At 49.6% G+C, this 17,978-nt stretch overlaps 1 protein-coding gene across 3 annotated transcripts in view; it reads right to left on the bottom strand.

Annotated features, from left to right (window-relative positions):
• SMARCAL1 (SNF2 related chromatin remodeling annealing helicase 1) overlaps window positions 1-17,978 on the bottom strand; it is a 64,243-nt gene that overhangs the window by 8,987 nt on the left and 37,278 nt on the right. For 2 of the 3 annotated variants that reach the window (XM_075933020.1, XM_075933021.1), the window contains exons 10-12: window positions 13,827-13,967; window positions 2,999-3,217; window positions 1,461-1,531 (exon numbers count right to left, since the gene is read on the bottom strand). In XM_075933020.1, coding sequence (XP_075789135.1) covers window positions 1,461-1,531; window positions 2,999-3,217; window positions 13,827-13,967 — 431 coding nt within the window. The remainder of the gene's footprint in view (window positions 1-1,460; window positions 1,532-2,998; window positions 3,218-13,826; window positions 13,968-17,978) is intronic. The other variant, XM_075933022.1, reaches the window with a different exon arrangement.

Below are 17,978 nucleotides of genomic sequence, written 5' to 3' on the forward strand. Positions count from 1 at the left end.
CATCACCCATTATTTTTCTGGACAGCTGGTCACTGAATGACAAATGTCTCTATTTTTATTCGTATGTCACTGAGTCATCCTTGATAACACAAAATGGCCCAACTTAAAGTAATTTCCATTTATCTATCACATGCATCCATTTGTATTACTAACTCGACACATCTTGTGCAATACATTATGTTATCCAGAAGGCAATTACCCAAAATGCATTTATTTCATGCTGTTGTCTCTCTACACAAAGGAAACTTCTATGAAGAACAAATGCATCAGGACGTCTTGAAGCGAAAGACTAAACTCGGTTGACAATGACGTTGGCTGCAGTGAAAGTTTTTTAAAATGTCTCTTTAAAAGGAGAAAACCAATTCAATCATCAATGTCAAGTAAAGAATAGCCCAAACCAGAAGACTAGGTCCTAACCCCAAATCCATATTCTTGAAATACAGAACTAGGCATCTCAATTTGGGCCTCTCTGCCATTATAATCAAACAACTGGGCAGGTATAGAGACCCTGGAAGAAGAGAACGTCGTGCGTAGTAAATCTTTTTTTTTTTTTGTTGGCTGGCTTGAAGCTGCACTTGATTTTGCAGCCATCTTCTCTCAAAGGCACAGTTTTTCTCTTCTCACTAGTCAAATACAATTTGCTGGGTCACTAGGAGGCACTGGATTAGCCTCCAAGGATAGGACAAACAGCAGCAGGCTTAAATTGCAGCCAAGGCGGTTCAGGTTGGACATTCGACAAAACGTCTTGCCAGGGAGGTTAAGCACTGGAATAAATTGCCTAGGGAGGATGTGGACTGTGTCATCGTAATAAGAATCTCCAAACACCTGTCAGGGATGGTCTAGATCAGGGGTACTCAACCGGTGGCCCAATTAGCACACGACTGCATCCCAGCTGTGCGCTAAAATCATTCAAAATTTGCCACTCCAGTCTGGTGGGTCTGTTGAGGGGGAGATGGCATCTTGCTGCCTACACCAGCACACCAGCCAGAATGGGGCTGGTGAGCAGCTGCAGGGGGCAGAGGGCAGGAGAGTGTGTCTGTGGGTAGGTTTGTCTGGACAGTGAGGGGGTAAGGGGCACTGGGAACTAGGAGTTTTGCCCGGCTGCTGCAACATCCGCAGGTTTTACGTGGGGCTCCTCTCTGTCTCAGCTTCTGGTTTCTGGCCCCCCGGGTCTGAGTTCTAGCTGCTGTCTGGTCCTGGAGTCCAGCTGCTGCCCGGCCCTGCTCTGGGGGTGACTGCGCTGGGCATAGAGGACTGGGGGTGTTTATTTGGGGGGGTGCCATGGTTCTCAACCTGCGACCTCCCATAAATTCTGGGCCAGCACGCAGCCCACGATGATAAACAGGTGGAGAGTCACTGGTCTAGATAATATTTACTCCTCCCTCGAGTGGAGGGAACGGGCCTGAAAGGCCTCGAGGTCCCTTCCAGTCCTCTGAGTCTCTGACCACCCCCCAACTTACATCACGGCACGGATTTTGGCTTCTGCGGTTCTGTTATAGAAGAGGAATAGCGCTTCCTTCTCCTGTTGCTTCTGCAGAGAGGGGAAAAACCGAACGTTAGTTTCAAATCTGCCTTCCCTCCACGGTGTCAGCCACTCCTGCGTGCCTGATGCCGCCGTCAGGCGCTGTGCTGGGGAAAAGCGGACAACCGCTACACCATGGTATTTACAAAACAGAGTTCATTCATGGAGAGGAAAACGTGGCACTTACCTCTGTGAGGCGTGTACACGTACGCACACACCCCGGAGCACTTCCATGCACTACCAAAATTCTGCTCCTGCTGCCTACCTGCACCTGTACTATTCTGACTGGGGACCACCCAAGAGCTGGGAGAAGTAGATTTGCCCCCCAGCTGCTCAAAATTAAAATTCATAAACCAGAAGGAGTATGCTCTCAAGCGAACCATGTTTTATTTCCCCCACAGATGCAGTGCTGGCTCTATCTGCGCTACAAACAGCCATATTTAAGCACCGGGGTGGCCAAATCGTGCCATAATTTGCTTTTTTCTTACTGTGCAGACAGAAAAATGCATCATAACCAATGTTAGCACAGATGGGTCCAGTGATAAGAGCCTTTCCGAAACCTTGATCAGCCACAGACTTCGAACAAGTCACTGCAGGTATGTTTCCAGGTGTAAGTTTGAGTCCTTTTCAGCAAGCGCTAGCTTTGCCACTGTGGCCTGTGCCCATGCAGTGGTACAGACTAGCCGCCACAGTACAATCCCGACCAAAGTCCTAGGTATGTACTCATGACGCTGCTATTGTCAGTGCATGAGGCTGATCAGACCGAATGTGGGTAAATTACACCTCCAGCTCCCGGATAGATAGAACTCAACTCTCTCTAGACCTCAAGAGTCCCATCTGTAAAATGGGAAAAATAGCAGAGGTGTTGCGAGGGTAAACAGCAGTTTGCCAGTTTGTAAGTGCCATAGAAAAGTCTCTAACCGGGTTAAAACAGGCATTTTCTGTTCTCTGTTCATTCATATTCCCTCCCCCTCCCCCTCCCCCTCCCCCTCTCCCTCTCCCTCTCACACACACACACACACCCCTACCCCCACCCCCCCAGTTAGCTACAACTGTGATTCACAGCCCTGTTGGTTACATTTGTCAGGTAAGTGGGGCTAATGAGGTAAGGCAGGAGAGTAAATCCAGAGGAGCGAAAGACAATAAATAGAGTGAAGAAGAGATAAAAGGCACCCAGCTAGGAGAGTGACGTGGGAAATGAAAGTGATCTAGAGCATGACAAGAAGATGAAAGAGCAGAAACTGAAGAAAGAGGCAGCTGACCTGTTAGGATTATTGATGTGCATTCTTGGATACCCACAAGAGCCATTTAAAACAGTTCCCCTTGATTACGTCTGCTGTACATTTCGATGCTGATGTTGGGATCTAGGAACTGCTCTCCACTGATTTGAAGTGAGCTAAAAATGCTCACTCATCTCGAAAAGACAGAGGCACCTGAACTATCAACAGCCCAGGACACTAGCAGTTTCGGACTCACATTTGTGTATCCTTTGGCCATGTCATTTGCAGCAGCGGCTAGCGCAGCCTTAGTCTTTGAATTAATGCCGTCCGGAGACACCACAACCATTTTGCGCTGCTTTGCTGGAAGCTGAGAGAGCACGTCAGATTTCAGGCGGCGGATCATGACCGACTCTTCCAGTAAAAGCTTCAGTTCTCCTAGGTTGGAAGACCCGGAGTAGACCCAGCCCCATGGCATCTGCGGAAAAGGAAAGCACAATCAGCAGTTACAAACCCCATCAGAGCCTTTAAGCCAGTGTTTTTTAAATGAGGCAGTTGGAGGTGTGCCACGGAGAACAGAGTTCAAAATGGCCACCCTTAAAGGGGCAGGCGATTTTTTTTTTTTTTTTTGCTCAATAACCCATCACCCCCCCACCCAATCCTTGGTGTTCTTCATTTAAAAAAAATATTGTTTAGTGTTCCTCGGTCTTAAAAAGTTTAAGAAACATTCTCAGCCAGGGGGAGCTGGCTAGGGAGCAAACTGCCAGAGGAGAGCAGGTGGATCCGGAGCAGGCCTGTCTTTAGGGAAATGCTGCACAGCCTTCCTCCTTCAAAAAAGCCTTTACACGATAAGACTGATCCCTGAGAGGCCCTTTCACCCGCCAGTCCTTCTCACAAAAGCCCTACTCCAAGCAGCTGTGTGCCCCTGAAAATAGCTGAGACTCCATGAGGTCCATAAGGAGATATTGCTGCTGCGATTGATTTTACGTGGAAGGTGCGCAGCTACTCACGAAAGGGCAACGGCTTCATGGGGCAGGCAGCCAGAAGAGGCCATGAGTTTGGGCAGGAGCTGGAAGGCATCCTGGCTCGAGTGTGTGAGGGGACATGGGTGGAAGGAAACATTCTCCTGTGCTGGACGCAGGTGTGTGAGAGCCCAGGTGCGGGACTGTATTGGTCAGTGCTAGGCTGGGACGGGAGGCGACCACTGAGGGGGTCGCAAGGGCAGGTCAAGGAGCAATACCTCACCAGGCCAGAAATCCCAACTGAGCAGCCCGCAGAGGTGCAATGCATTTCACCAGGCTAGTGCATTTCCACACTGCGTGCATCACTGGTGGGACGAGAGGCCTCAGGTTGGGAGGCAGAAGCAGAAGGAGGGGAGAGGCCAGGGGGAGGGGCACCTCTAGAGGTGGAGAAGGGACTGTGCTATTGTTGCTTCCGTCCCTGCTCCCCTTTCAGCCCGTTGGTCTGTGGCCGTTCTAAAAATGGTTACCAAACCCCTCAGCGCCAGGGGCCAATGCCCGACCAAAGAGGGATCCATGCAGGCTTGCTACCTGCCGGCATCTGTGTCCGGGGTGGGGCTGGAGGACGACGCCCGCAGTGGTTAAGTGACTTTGCACACCTACCGAATGTTGAGTCAGTACCTCTCCCCACCGTGCCTGTCTCCTGATCAGCACCCCCCCGATGGGCAATGCACATCCCCGGCTTCTGCCCCTGCCTCGTCCGGCTCCGAGGCCCCCAGGTAGCTTGCAGGAAGTGGGTACAATGACATTTGGCCCCATCTCCGCATAACTCGGCTGGTTCTCCAGGCACCTCGCTTTCCTGGCATCAATTCTGCCACGGCGGCTTGCCACGGGCTCCCTCTGTTCCCTTCTCCCAGAAGCAGCTACCGTTCTGCCTAGCGGGCCCTCCCAGACCTGGCGTACAGCAAGGCAGGGACTAGCCGGACTCCTCACCTCAGGCTCATCCCTGCTGTGACCTTAGTCCTTTCTCCAATCGTTATCAGCATCCTCTGCCATACACAACGTAAATTTAGGTTGTAGGCTCCCCAGACGTCTCTCTGCCTGTACGCCCACTGCAGTGTACTAAAAACACCACTACCACCACCAATGCAAAACGAGATTACCTGCCTCTTGGAGAGGAGGGGAAGGTGAAAGAGCAAATGTGTATGAAGAGCTAATGTGTATGAAGCAATCTCGGTACAATCAGCAGGATTTCTTCCCAGGCTGGCGCCTGGTATGTTTGGAAACGTGATTTTGAAGACTGCTTTGGAGGGGGCTTTCCTGAATGTCACGTCCTATCGCTCTCTTCTCTGCTTCCTCAGAGAACAACTACACGGACAACCAACACCGTTACAATGGATCTCGTCTCTCAGCACCATTTCCTCTCTGCAGGCTACATAAGCAACGGGGGTTTTAACTTCCTACCGGGATCAGCCTTTGTGACCTTCTTTGCATCAGGTGGATCGCGACGTTTAACTCGACATTACGTGGTATCCAAAATGAAACGGAACGCGGCAAATGGAATTTCAGCCGAGAGGTGCTTTGTCTCATCTGAATGCCCATGCAATTCTGCTCTGGGTAGGGCTGATTACAAGGCCAGTGAGCAGAGACGCCTGCAGAAATTTCGCAAATGGAACCATCGTCTGGTTGTTACGGATTGACTTTCCATTTGAAACGTACTGAAAACCGACTGTGCAAAATGAGGACTGTGATTGGTGCCGATTCTCACACCCGTTGGTGTTTGCTAGAGAGGGGGCAAGGAGCCAGCTCAATGTCTAAGTCCCTATCTACAAAGGCGCTCAATGGCCCAGGGCCAGCGGTTCTCCAAGAGCCTGAAGTTTTGAAATAGGGATGTGATTTTTTGGCCCAGGGGAGCTTCCTATCATAAGGGCAAAGTACGTCTGCAGGGGACAGAGGTTCTTGAATGGCCACTCCACAATTGAGCAGCACATTTCTATTACTATTATTTATTACTGTAGCACCCAGGCGCCCCCGTCGTGGATTCTGTTGTGCTAGGTGCTGTACAAACAGAACTAAAAAGCAGTCCTGGTCCCAAAAAGCTTCCAGTCTCAGAAACTAAGGACCACCACAACCCCTCACACCTTCTGCTCCAAGCATGTTCATTCTAAAAACCCCAAAAAAGCAAACCACCCTTTCTCCCCAAAACTAACACCCCACCAAAATAAACCCTCCCCACATAATTCTCCCCACAAGTTGGGGGTGGAGAGAGAGTGCAGGGATTCAACAAACCACACGTGAGAGACGTAATTCATGCTGCTTAATGCCGGACGGGAAGACACACAGACACTACATGTGATAGAAGAGCGCGGTAAGATTTGGGGTGGGCCAAGACACTGACGTGCCGTGTGACATCGGAAGGTGGAGAGCATGGCTTAGGGTAGTGGATCACGGATAATAAAGAAAAGGATGCTGCTATAACCACGACACTACCACTGAGTGCCCAGCGCCTGCTCTGTCGACCGTTAGCCAAGGAGCGTGCCATTGTTACATGATTGGTTTCCATGGTTACTGGCGTGTGTTACTGGAGTCACACCCTCGCAAATGTGGCCTTCGGGCTCTGTAACATCATCGCTATTCCAGATCAGTACGTGAATCTTAATAACTAACCCTAGCAATGAGTTCTGATGGGTCATTTCGAGAAAGTTAAAAATTGAAACGATCATTGTAAAAAGTAGCATTACCTGACGACCTGAGCGCTATATGTTTAACAGGACACAATGTAGAACAAGAAGAACACAAGAACGACCAGACTGGGTCAGACCAAAGGTCCATCCAGCCCAGTATCCTATCTGCTGACAGTGGCCAATACCAGATGCCTCAGAGGCAGGGAACACAACAGGTTATCAGCATGTAATCCCTCTCCTATCACCCATTACCAGACAAACAGAGGCCAGGGACACCATTCCTACCCATCTTGGCTAATCGCCATTGATGGACCTAACTGCCATGAATGTATCTAGCTCTTTTTTGAACCCTGTTAAAGTCCTAGTCTTCACCACATCCTCTGGCAAGGAGTTCCACAGGTTGACTGCAGTGAATGAAGAAAAACTTCCTTTTGCTTGTTTTAAACCTGCTGTCTATTCATTTCATTTGGTGACCCCTAGTTCTTATATTGTGGGTATAAGTAAATAACTTTTCCTTATTCACTTTTTCCACACCAGTCATGATTTTATAAACCTCTATCATCTCAACCCCCTTAGTCTCTACTAAATAAAACCCAAGGAAAAATGAATAGAAATTTATTCTGACACCAGACATCTGGCTTTGATCCCTAATATCCAAGAACAAATGCATCAACTGTGAATTTATCAAAGTATTAAAGCGTCTCACTCAAGTCAGTAAATTTATTACAGCATTAACAGAAGCTGTCAAACCTTTACAAATTCGGAGTATGCGTTGAGCTAAACATTATTTAATTTTTATCGGTTATTTCCCAACCCCAACCAGTTTGAAAAATGGCTTCACAACATCTACTTCAAGAAACTGAGCAGGGCTTGTAAATAAACAGCTGACATTTCATTGGTTGCATTTTTAAAAACACAGGAGGTGCCAAGGAATTGGATCATAAACAAATAAACTCTAGTTTTATAGCTTTTCTTATTGCCTCCGCCAGAGATGTGCAGTTTCTGCCATGAGACTAAATCAATTTTTTTTAAATGCTGCACTGCCAGGATTTTATTTTAAATTAAATGGTTCAGGTTTGTCCATTTTTGTTTAATGTAACGATTACAACAGGATTTATTATAACTCATAACTCATTTATATGGCACCTTTCATTCCAGTGGGTTTTAAGAGGCTTTTCAAACTCTCTTTTACTCTGTTCAGTTCCACTCACCACCCTCACCTCGCTGCTTCTGCGGGAGACAGAGACGCTGGAGCGCCAGTACAGTCCACCACTTGCAACTGGAAAGATGAATTTTAGGGAGGCAGAACAGTTACCAAAACTAGAATCTGGCCGGGATTCCTCCAAATCTCAATTATTAGGAGGAATGCAAAGGAACCCAAAATGGCCAGCAGCCTCAAAGCATCCGCCGCCCTCTACTGACCTGCCACATTGGCGTGTCTTCCTTTGAGCTCTCTCATCCCAGTACTCAACTCACCAGGCTGAACGTGTGAGAGCCAAAGGGCGCGTAGCTGACGGAGGATGTGACTGCAGGCCATGATAAATGCAGAAGTGGGGGTCCGCAAAAGTACCCCAAAACTGTATCTCTCCAGGCTTTGGTATAAAACTTCCCCCCAAAATCCTAAAAACCTAGATTTGGGGATAAAAAAATCCACTGCCACCATCAAGTGCTTTTGGAATCACAGACAGGGGTGGACACTTGAAACCAACCCCAGGGAACCCCAAGCTCTTTTCTCCAAAGAGCTTGAAAAAGAAAAGAGAAAACACAAATTACTATTCCCTAGTCAGAGGCAGGCAGATCCCACAGATAGATTCTTCAGGACTCAGAACTGAACCAATTCCAGGTTAATAAAAAAGAAAGAACTTTTATTATCACAACAATACTCCTGTTACAAGCATAGTTGGATTGGCTAGATGGTAAGAGCCACCAATTAATAAACGCATGGGGAATTTTCCCATGGGCTCAAAACTTAGTTACAAAAGAGAGGAAAACCCATTTCTAACAGCACAGACATCAGATCCAAAGTCCCACAACAGAAAACAATCAAACCTGACGGATTTATCTAAACGTTACCCTACTTACACATTATGAAGAGTCTTTTTCTTGGAGAGACACGTCTTCCATCTCCCTCAGTATCTAGCACAAAACTGACCCAGAGACAAAAGGAAAACCCCAAAATTCCTTTGAAATTCAGTTTGAAATCTCTGTCTGCATTTCTATTGGCTGACTGCTACCTGGCCAGGTACAGTTAACTCCTTAGTCCCCAGGCTGCTGCCCCTCCCTCAGGACCATGACACATGGAGACAAAACACTCCCACCAGAGTGGGCGTTAGCCCTCAAACTGAATCTCGGTTCTTAATTTGCCCTCCTGTGCTTCGGGATCAGAGCACACTGCAGGGAAGGTCTCTCTCTGGTCTGGTGCAGCATTAGCAAAATCAAAACCCTGCCTCCCTGACTCCCAAGTTTCCGGTCCAGTCCCCAACTCTTTTCACGGAGGATGTAGGATCCGAGCATGCAGAAATCTCAATCCCTCCCGTCACGGATCATTGGCGTTGTTTCCCACAAAGCAGCCCTTGTTCCCTGCAGACTCGCTGGCTGAATTCTTTCTAGTTTCACGACAGCCGCTGCTATCACTCAGCAGCACTAATGACTCAAGCAGCTGCCGGCAGGAGCCTCAATACTCAGCTGCCTCGTAAAGGTGGGCCTTTCCCAATGAAGCAAAATAGTTACGGCAACCTTGGGGCTTCTGGGCAGCGACCATTTAAGACAGGACGTGGCTATTGATGGCTCCTTTCCTGTGGCTTTTACGGGAGGTGACAAGCTCATTTAAACAGTGGCGCAAACACGGGCCTTTATGGGACCCAAGCTAATGCTTCCCTGCTGCTGTGCTCCGAGTGTGGACGTGAGAAGCTCTGTGACTCCGTGTCTTCATCCCAACCTGAGCCCCACGTGGCTTGTACTGACGCAAGTCGACCTTCTGGAGCCCTACCCCACAGGTGCCTGAAATACCAAACCTATTCAGTCTTGGCCATGCAGGAAACTAAGGCCTGTTCCCCCCAAGAGTGCTGCTGACACAGCTCAGAGAGGAAGAATTCAGGAGCTGCCTGTGAAGACACGCCGCATGCACTGTGCCCCTCTGAATGAGCACCCCTCGGTGACTCAAACCCCCTTAATGCCCCCGGGAGAGGGGGCTACAAGACTATCCCCATTCCGGTACGTACAGGCTGGTTCACCCAAGACGGTCAAGTGAGGCCTTCAATGAAAGCCTGTCTAGACTGGTCTTCATATTGTTGTGCACGAAGCGTTCAGACGCTAGACAAGGGGTTATGTTACCATACTGAAAATACAGCGGCCAAGTCAAGGCAGAAGTGAAAAATACACTTCCCCCCAGACAGGAGTAAGAAGCGTGTGTGTGTCGCTGTCCAGATATAAATGAAGCATCATAAATTAACATGATGGGTGGCCATTCACCTAGAAAGTCATGTGTTAATGAAGAGATGTTAAGCCGACAGTGCAGCAGCATACGAGAAAACCAAGCCAGAGGTGGCCATCCTGTCTCTGAGCACAGACAAGGAACTTTGGGGGGGGGGGGTGAGGGTGCAGAGAAGGCACCCCCTCTCCGTGGGCCTAGCAATGAAATGGGCAGTGTGTTTGCAGAGGTGGGAGCTGAGCTAACCTTGGCTGAAAACGAGAGATTTCCTCAGACAGGAGGTTAACTGGAGAGCTGAGTTAGTCTCTAAAAAGCGCTGTGCTAGGATTTTGTTTTACATGTAGCCAGTTTGTTTCCAATTAAGAATGTGACTAGTTAACTGGTTAACCGGTAAGCCTCACCCTTAACTGGGCTTACCAGTTCCAGTTCACCAACAGGGGCTGGAGCCCCTCCCATTCCACCGCAGACAGGGGGGCTGCTCCAGCCCCTCCACCCTTCCCCCCCTTTAATCGGTTAACTGGTCAAACAGCCCATTGAATGGGTTAGCTATAATTTTGCAGCCCTGTCACGTTACTGAATTTGAGGGGAGCAGCCAGATCACTGCTGCACCCATAGGTGGGGGTGTTGGCCCCAAAAATGGTATAAAAGGGGCCATGTGGGGTGTTGAATAGAAGCTAATCCTATGTACGCTAGTCATGTGATTGTATAATGTCTGTGTGTGTAGTTAGGAATCTGTAATCTGTGTAGATACTGAGTATTTCTCTGCATGTGGTTGAGCATTGGGCAGAGCCCGGCCTATGGACATGCTAATCAGCGAGGCCCTGTGGGACAATGGCACTCGATGGGCCAAGGACACACCTAAAGAATGAGGGTGACTCATACCTAAGGGCTACCAGCAGGGAACACAGGAAGTAGCCGTGGGCCAGGTGACCTGCTGTAGCCAAGAAGAGACCAGGAAGGAGGGATAAATAGGCCATGTGGTGGACTCCATCTTGGTTCTCAGCTCAGCACTTCATCCCAGAGGCAGCAGTGCAGGGATCAAAGAGCCGGAAAGACCCGTGGACCCATCCTGATCCTAGAATGTGCAACAAGGACTCTTAAGCCAGCAACTGTAACGTCTCTGCTAGAGCCTGCATCGAGAACTGGGAGATTCGCTGTATGTAATGTATGATTCTTTAGCAACCTCACTCTCATACTTTTCTTTCTTGTGGTAATAAACCTTTAGTTGTTAGATGCTATAGGATTGGCCCAGCGTGATTTGTGGGTAGGATCCAGAGGGTAAATTGATCAGGGATCTGTGGCTGGTTTCTTGGAACCGGACAGAACTTGTTTGGGGTAGGTGGGATTGGGTGCTAGGACCCCCCACCTGTGTATGAGGCCCGGGGCCATCTGGGGTGCGGATATTGCTGGGGTGTCAGAGGGGTTTTGCTCGCGAGGCTTCAGGCAGGCAGCTGAAGCGCTCTGTGGGACTGGTTTGTGGCCTGTTTGGAGAGGTCACCAGTCTGGGGGCTGTAAGGAGCTCCGAAGTTGAGCAATTCGCCCTGAGCGGACGCCCTCAGCTGTGCCCAGACACGGCCCGGTCCGTCACAAGCCCTATTTCCAATATCCTCACTATCTCTGGAATCTAGACGATGATAATAAATGTCTCCTCCTCACTGTCGCTGTACTTCAGGGCGGTGGTGTCAAGGACAGTACAGGTCCGGAGCGGAATGGTACAAGCTGGGGGTAGCCTGCTCCTTGGGGACAGCAGATCCGGTATTGTGCAGCACTGGGGCGGACAGCACAGGGAATGATTCCAGGGGAGTGGGATGCACCTGTTAACTTACAAGGCAAAGGACGGGCTGGTCTAAGTTCAGAGGAGAAAGCTTGCTTAGTGGCTGACAGGCTGATAATGTCAGGGAGGATGTTGAACTGTCATAAGAAAGGGGACAGTCCTGGTACCCCAAGAGCTGTCAATGGACCCTAGAGTGGCTGGGGAAGACTGAGGGGTACACGATAGCAGCTTTCAAGTACCTAAAAGGGTGTCACAGGGAGGAGGAAGAAAAATTGTTCTCCTTGAGCTCTGGGGGTAGGACAAGAAGCAATGGGCTTAAACTGCAGCAAGGGAGGTTTAGGTTGTCCATTAGGAAAAACTTCCCACCTGTCAGGGGGGTTAAACACTGGAATAAATTGCCGAGGGAGGTTGTGGAATTTCCATCGCTTGAGATATTTAAGAGCAGGTTAGATAGACACCTGTCAGGGATGGTCTAGAGCAGATGGGGACCCATTTTGACAATTCGGGAAGACTTGGTGACCCAGGACAATTTAAAAAATGTGTGAATGGTTCTTAAGAGCCACCTGGGGAGACACGTGGCGACCCTTTTGAAATGTAATGGCGACCTATATTTGGGTCCTGACCCATAGATTGGGAAACCCTGCTCTAGAAGGTGCTTGGTCCTGCCGTGAGGGTAGGGGACTGGACTTGATGACCTCGCGCGGTCCCTTCCCGTTCTAGGATTCTACGAGTCTTTGCCGGGTAAAGCTGCACTTTGCTAACACAACTGCAGTCCTGCTAGCCCGAGTCCCCATGCAGCGTGACCTCACGTTAAATCAACAGTGTCTGTGCATTACTACTGGAGCCAATGAGCTAGTCAAACGCAATGCACTTGTGCATCCTAGAAAGAGCAGGCGCTTTGATTGTCAGGCTCACAGCTCTCAGACATACAATCAGAATACAGGACTCGGCAGCCATTTTGGATGGAATTCAGGTACAAAGCTCTCAGGCGAGAACAGTGAGAAAATACCAAACCACGTAAAGCAAAACAAAAGGCAGTGAATATTATGGCTTATAAGGAGGCTATTTAGCCCCAACATTGTTATCTTCTGCTCCAGTGGTTTGAGCTGCACAAACCCTTATGGAAAAGAAGAAGCTTTTATCCCCCTTTTACAGAAGCTGAAGCACAGAGAAGTTAAGTGACTTGACCAAGGCCCCAGAGGGAAGAGCCTGGATTAGGTCCTGGCTCCCCAGCCTGTGTTCATACCACTAAAGTAGGATTCTCTCTTGCAAGGGTAAAGCACTACAAATATTAATTTTGGGGGACTCCAAAGGGTTAACACGAAAGATACAGGGTCCTACAAGATTCCTACACTCAGAGCAACTCACTTCTTTATTCTGCTTCAGAATTTAGCATTGGCATCGGGTCCCGGCTCTGTATCTACCAGACTCCTTAAAGTGACTGGGGTCTGGCTGTCTGATGAGCCAAACAAATCATCTTCGATTTATCGGGGCATGGGGCTGAAGCCTGAATCTCAATTTGGCCCCCCACATCTGGGACAACGGGCCTCAAGCAGGCTCAGGGTTCAGTCTCCCAACCTGGGGGCATGTCTTAATTTTTGTTGCCAGAAGGGGGTTGCGGTGCAATGAACTTTGAGAACCGGTTTCTAACATAGGCCGGGTCCCAGCCCGGCAGCCCTACAATCATCAGGAGGAGGTGGATCACAAAGGCAGCTTCAAGTCTCCATTGCTCCCCTGTCTCGGGACTTAGCAAAAGCAGAGCTCCAGTGCTCAAACGGCCAAGTCCCTCGGGCGGTTAAAAACAAGCATGAACATACAGACGACGAGAAATTGGTTTCCAGATGGCTAGTTCTAACTTGCAGCGGCTCATCACAGTCAGACGCCACGGGGTCCGGCCCTCTCATATCAGACTCGCCTACTGCTGTGATGACCGATTTGCCTTTTGGGCTGTTAAGCCCGCATCTCGCTAAGGCAGGTTTTAATTGAGTAGCTTGGCTTCCCCAGCCCCCATACACGGTTTACACACAGCCCAAAATGCTTCACAGCGTGAGAGCTTTCAAAGCCCTGCTGTGAGCAAGAGAAGAGTCTTCCTGAAAGTGACAGGCGGAGGCTACCCGCGGGAAGAACACAAGAGGGGTGAGGGTCTCCACTCTGGCAAGGAGATTAGCAGCCTGCCGGAGCCGGACAGCGTGAACGCGCGCGTCCGAGGCTACCGTTTCACCGCTAAGACGCTCCAGTACCTGCTTGGCATCACAGTAGCGGAGTCCGAAGGAGTGGAACTGAGGGAAGAAGGCTGGTCGGACAGCCACGATCTGCGTATAAAGCTCCGCGGGCCGCGACACAGCCGGGGTTCCCGACAGCAAGATCACCCTTTTAGCAGCCTGCAAAACCAAATTTGAACACGTCTGTTACTCAGATGACTCTCCCCCCCACACACACTTTAGGGAACCACTTAGGCAGCTTCTGCGAACTCTAAATCACTCCCCCAAAATTAAAGTCAAGTGCAATTGTTTCAACTCTCCTAAGGGAAGGATGCACGGTCTTAAAAACACCTTTGCTAGGCCACAGTGTTTCGAGGACAAGGGCTCCCTTCTCCACGGAGGAGCACAGCGCCCTGCCTGTCGTGGCTCCCGAGGAAAAGGGTGGTCTATTTTTACTGCGGCACTTAGACAACTGGCATTCGCCCCAACACCCGTTCAAATCTTACGCTGGGCTCAGCATTCGAATCAGCAGCAGATGTCACAGGAAGGCTTCAAGCACCTCCAAGGTGCAGTCTCTCCTCCCGCATAAATTCAACTGCAACCAGTAGGCAGCAGCAAGCCATAAACACACTCTGTCCTGCACACAGACACGCGAGGCAGGGAGTAGGGATGTCAATTCCCGTTTGAGCAGCTCTCTCGTTTCATCAGCTAGCCAGTTAAACGTTATGTTGAACCGGTTAAACAGGAGTAGGTAGGGGGCAGTCCCCCAGTCACGGTGAGATACGGTGTACCGGCCGGACTGGAGCAGCCACTGCCAAGCCAGGCCAGGCCGCCAGTTAACCAGAAGCGGTAAGCATCACCTGGTAAGAGTGATGTTCACTGGTTAAGCAGGCACATTCCTAGCAGGGAGGCAAGAAAAGTTTGAGACTTATTTAAAAACACACACACACACACACACACACACACTTCGAGACAAATTACACACACACACACACACTTCGAGACAAATTACACACACACACACACACACACACACACACACACACACTTCGAGACAAATTACACACACACACTTCGAGACAAATTACACACACACTTCGAGACAAATTACACACACACACGAGACAAATTACACACACACACGAGACAAATTACACACACACACACACTTGACAAATTACACACACACACACACACACACTTCAGACAAATTACACACACACACACACACACACCTCGAGACAAATTACACACACACACACACACACACACACCGAGACAAATTACACACACACACACACACACACACACACACACACACACACACACACACCTCGAGACAAATTACACACACACACACACACACACACACACAAAGTTGGAGACAAATTACACTGCCTGGCTATACAAACTGCCTGCTGGATACCAAAACCATCAGCTAATAAACAACTGTCATGCAGGAAAATCGCATGCAATAGATCAAATGGGAAAAGAAGTCAGCACTTAAAAAAAAAAAAAAAGATTCCCCACAAAAGAGAACTGCAAATGGAAGAGAAATTCTATTTTATAAACATCAAATCCTCACTTGGCACTTTTGCCTTCTTACCTCCAATAATATCGAATCCCCCCATTACTAGAGAGCTATGAATTTCCCCTGCTCTAATATCACACACAATAGTTAAATTACACATGCCTTGTAATTTCCTGCATGGTTTAATGCAGGATCATTAAAATAACAAAGAGATTCTTGAATGACATCTACACCGACAGCTCATTCACACGGCAATGAAAAAGAAAATGAAATTCTTTTATCGTTTCAGCGAGATCTACCACTAGCCCAAGTCTATTCACTAGACTGATTCATTCACTTGCCGACCAAGTCTGGAGGAAGAAGGGTTCACTTATCAGCTACCGGAAATTAATTCCGCAGTTCTTTGTCAGATAGTCATCGGCTGAAGTCAAAGTGACTGGGATTTTTTTCCCCCTATTAAGCAGATCGGAGAGGCAGATGTGGTCAGAGCGAAGGTCAGACAAGACTCGCTAATACAAGAAGCAGGGTTTTTGTAAGGTGAATACACAGAAGCGATGCCAGCTTAGTTGACTTCTGGGAGGGAGCGAGGGGGGCTAACGTGTGTGGGACAGAAGGCCAGCTGCCTCAATTGAAGAGGAGGGCACAGAGCACATGTGATTCAGTGGGAGAACAAAGGCTAAAACAGATACAGAAGTAGAGGACTCGGGTTCAGCACGCGAGTCCCAGATGGGAACCTTAAGTCGAGAGCCCTGAGGGGGCCACTGCTCAAAGAGGCCAGAGGAACTCTGCTCAGAGATAGGGGACAAACAGGGGCCAAAAGTAAGCCCTGCTATGACCGCACTGGCGGATGGCCAACCTGGCCAGTGCCAGCGGGAGGCTGACACGCTTGCCTGCAAGCGGACGCTAAGCAGGAGCGTCTGAAGGAGCTGGAAGGAGGGGCTGACACCTGGCGCACACAACACAGGAATGTGCCAAGGTCTCCTGCTCTCTGCAGATAGAGCAGGCATCAGGGCATCCGGGAACTATGCCAGCTACGTGCCCACGCTCACAGCTCCGTATCGGGGCCACCGACGAAAGAACCCTGGAAGATCATGGGTGGAGCAACGGCTGGTCTGTTGGGGGTCCTACCCACGCCCAAAGAGATGCCAGGTTGACAGCCCTGGAGAATTATCTTCCTACCGCAGCATGGACAGTGGCAATGCAATCTTCTCTGCCATGCCCTGCCTCCTAGGTTCACAGGGGAGATCGGTCTCCCTGGCTCCAGCACGCAGAGGACGTCTAACCAGGGACCAAGCCCTGCCAATGCTGCAGTGGACTGGTCCAAGGATGCTCAGCGCTGTACGAAACACAGAGAACAGGGCGGTCCCTGACCTAACGAGCAAAAATATTTGGGGGGGGGAGGGAGGTTTGTGACGCAAACACCTGCTCATTCGGAACTGAGCTAAGACAACTGGCCTCATTCCAAAGGAACTGCTGAAACGCCGAAGCAGATGGCAACAGCTTTCAGTCACTACTGACAGAGGCTGGATTCCATGCAATGGAAAATTAGCAACAGACACGAAAGGCTTTTATCCTCTCCCTGGCCGTTCAGGCGGCCTCTTCCCAGATCCAACATTTTACCCCACGACAAGGTGCAGAGGGACTCCCGGAGCCACAGTACGCAAGAATTTAAGTCTGGCTTCTGTTCCTTCTCCCCCTGCACAGGTGCGGAGAAGGGGGCTATGAAAAGGGCTGCTACAGAGGGAGAAAGTCAAGAGCTGGGTGAACCCCTAGCTAGATGGGGGTTTCCTCGTTTCTTTTGCTTGCGGTGACTGTTCTGAACGAACATGCTAGAGATTTGCTCCTGCTAAGTCTCGCTGATCACGGCTTAGGCTGCATCTACGCTACAGATTATGTCCGCAGAAATCATGTCACTTGATTGGGGTGGGGAAGGGAGAATAAACCACCCGAGTGACATAAGTTACACCAACATATGTGCCAGTGCAGACAGCCCTACCTTCCCACTGGTGTTCGAGAAGGTCGTTTTATCCTGCCGATGGGATGGCTCTCTCCCATCAGCTTAGCGCCTCTTCACCAGACACCCGGCAACTGGGCTGTTGCAGTGCTGTACGCATAAAGGTGCCTACGTCTAATTTCCTCAGAGATTCCCGATGGTGTCAGAAGTGGGATTTCAGACCAACAAACAGAGAAAATCTACTAAGCTGGAGCAGAAAAAGCTGGCTGAATGACTGGTGGAGCAGAAGTGCAAAATAAGACAGCTGCGACCAGCAAGGACTTTCCAGCAAGAGCAAACCTTCCTAACCAGTCGAAACATGTTACCACAAACAGCAGCAGCGATACAACACTGCTCAGCCCCCGGATCCTAACCTTCCAGGCTGGCAGTCTTCTCCCCACAGTCTCTTTAGAGAGGGATGGCAGAACAAGGAGCAATGGTCTCAAGTTGCAGTGGGGGAGGTCTAGGTTGGAGATTAGGACAAACTATTTCCCTAGGAGGGTGGGGAAGCCCTGGGATGGGTTCCCTAGGGAGGGGGTGGAATCTCCATCCCTAGAGGTTTTAAAGTCCCAGCTTGACCAAGCCCTGGCTGGGTTGATTGAGTTGGGATTGGTCCTGCCTTGGGCAGGGGGCTGGGCTCAATAACCTTCTGAGGTCTCTTCCAGCT

Source organism: Pelodiscus sinensis, chromosome 7 (genome assembly GCF_049634645.1).
Source record: "Pelodiscus sinensis isolate JC-2024 chromosome 7, ASM4963464v1, whole genome shotgun sequence".
NCBI classification, from domain to species: domain Eukaryota; kingdom Metazoa; phylum Chordata; order Testudines; family Trionychidae; genus Pelodiscus; species Pelodiscus sinensis.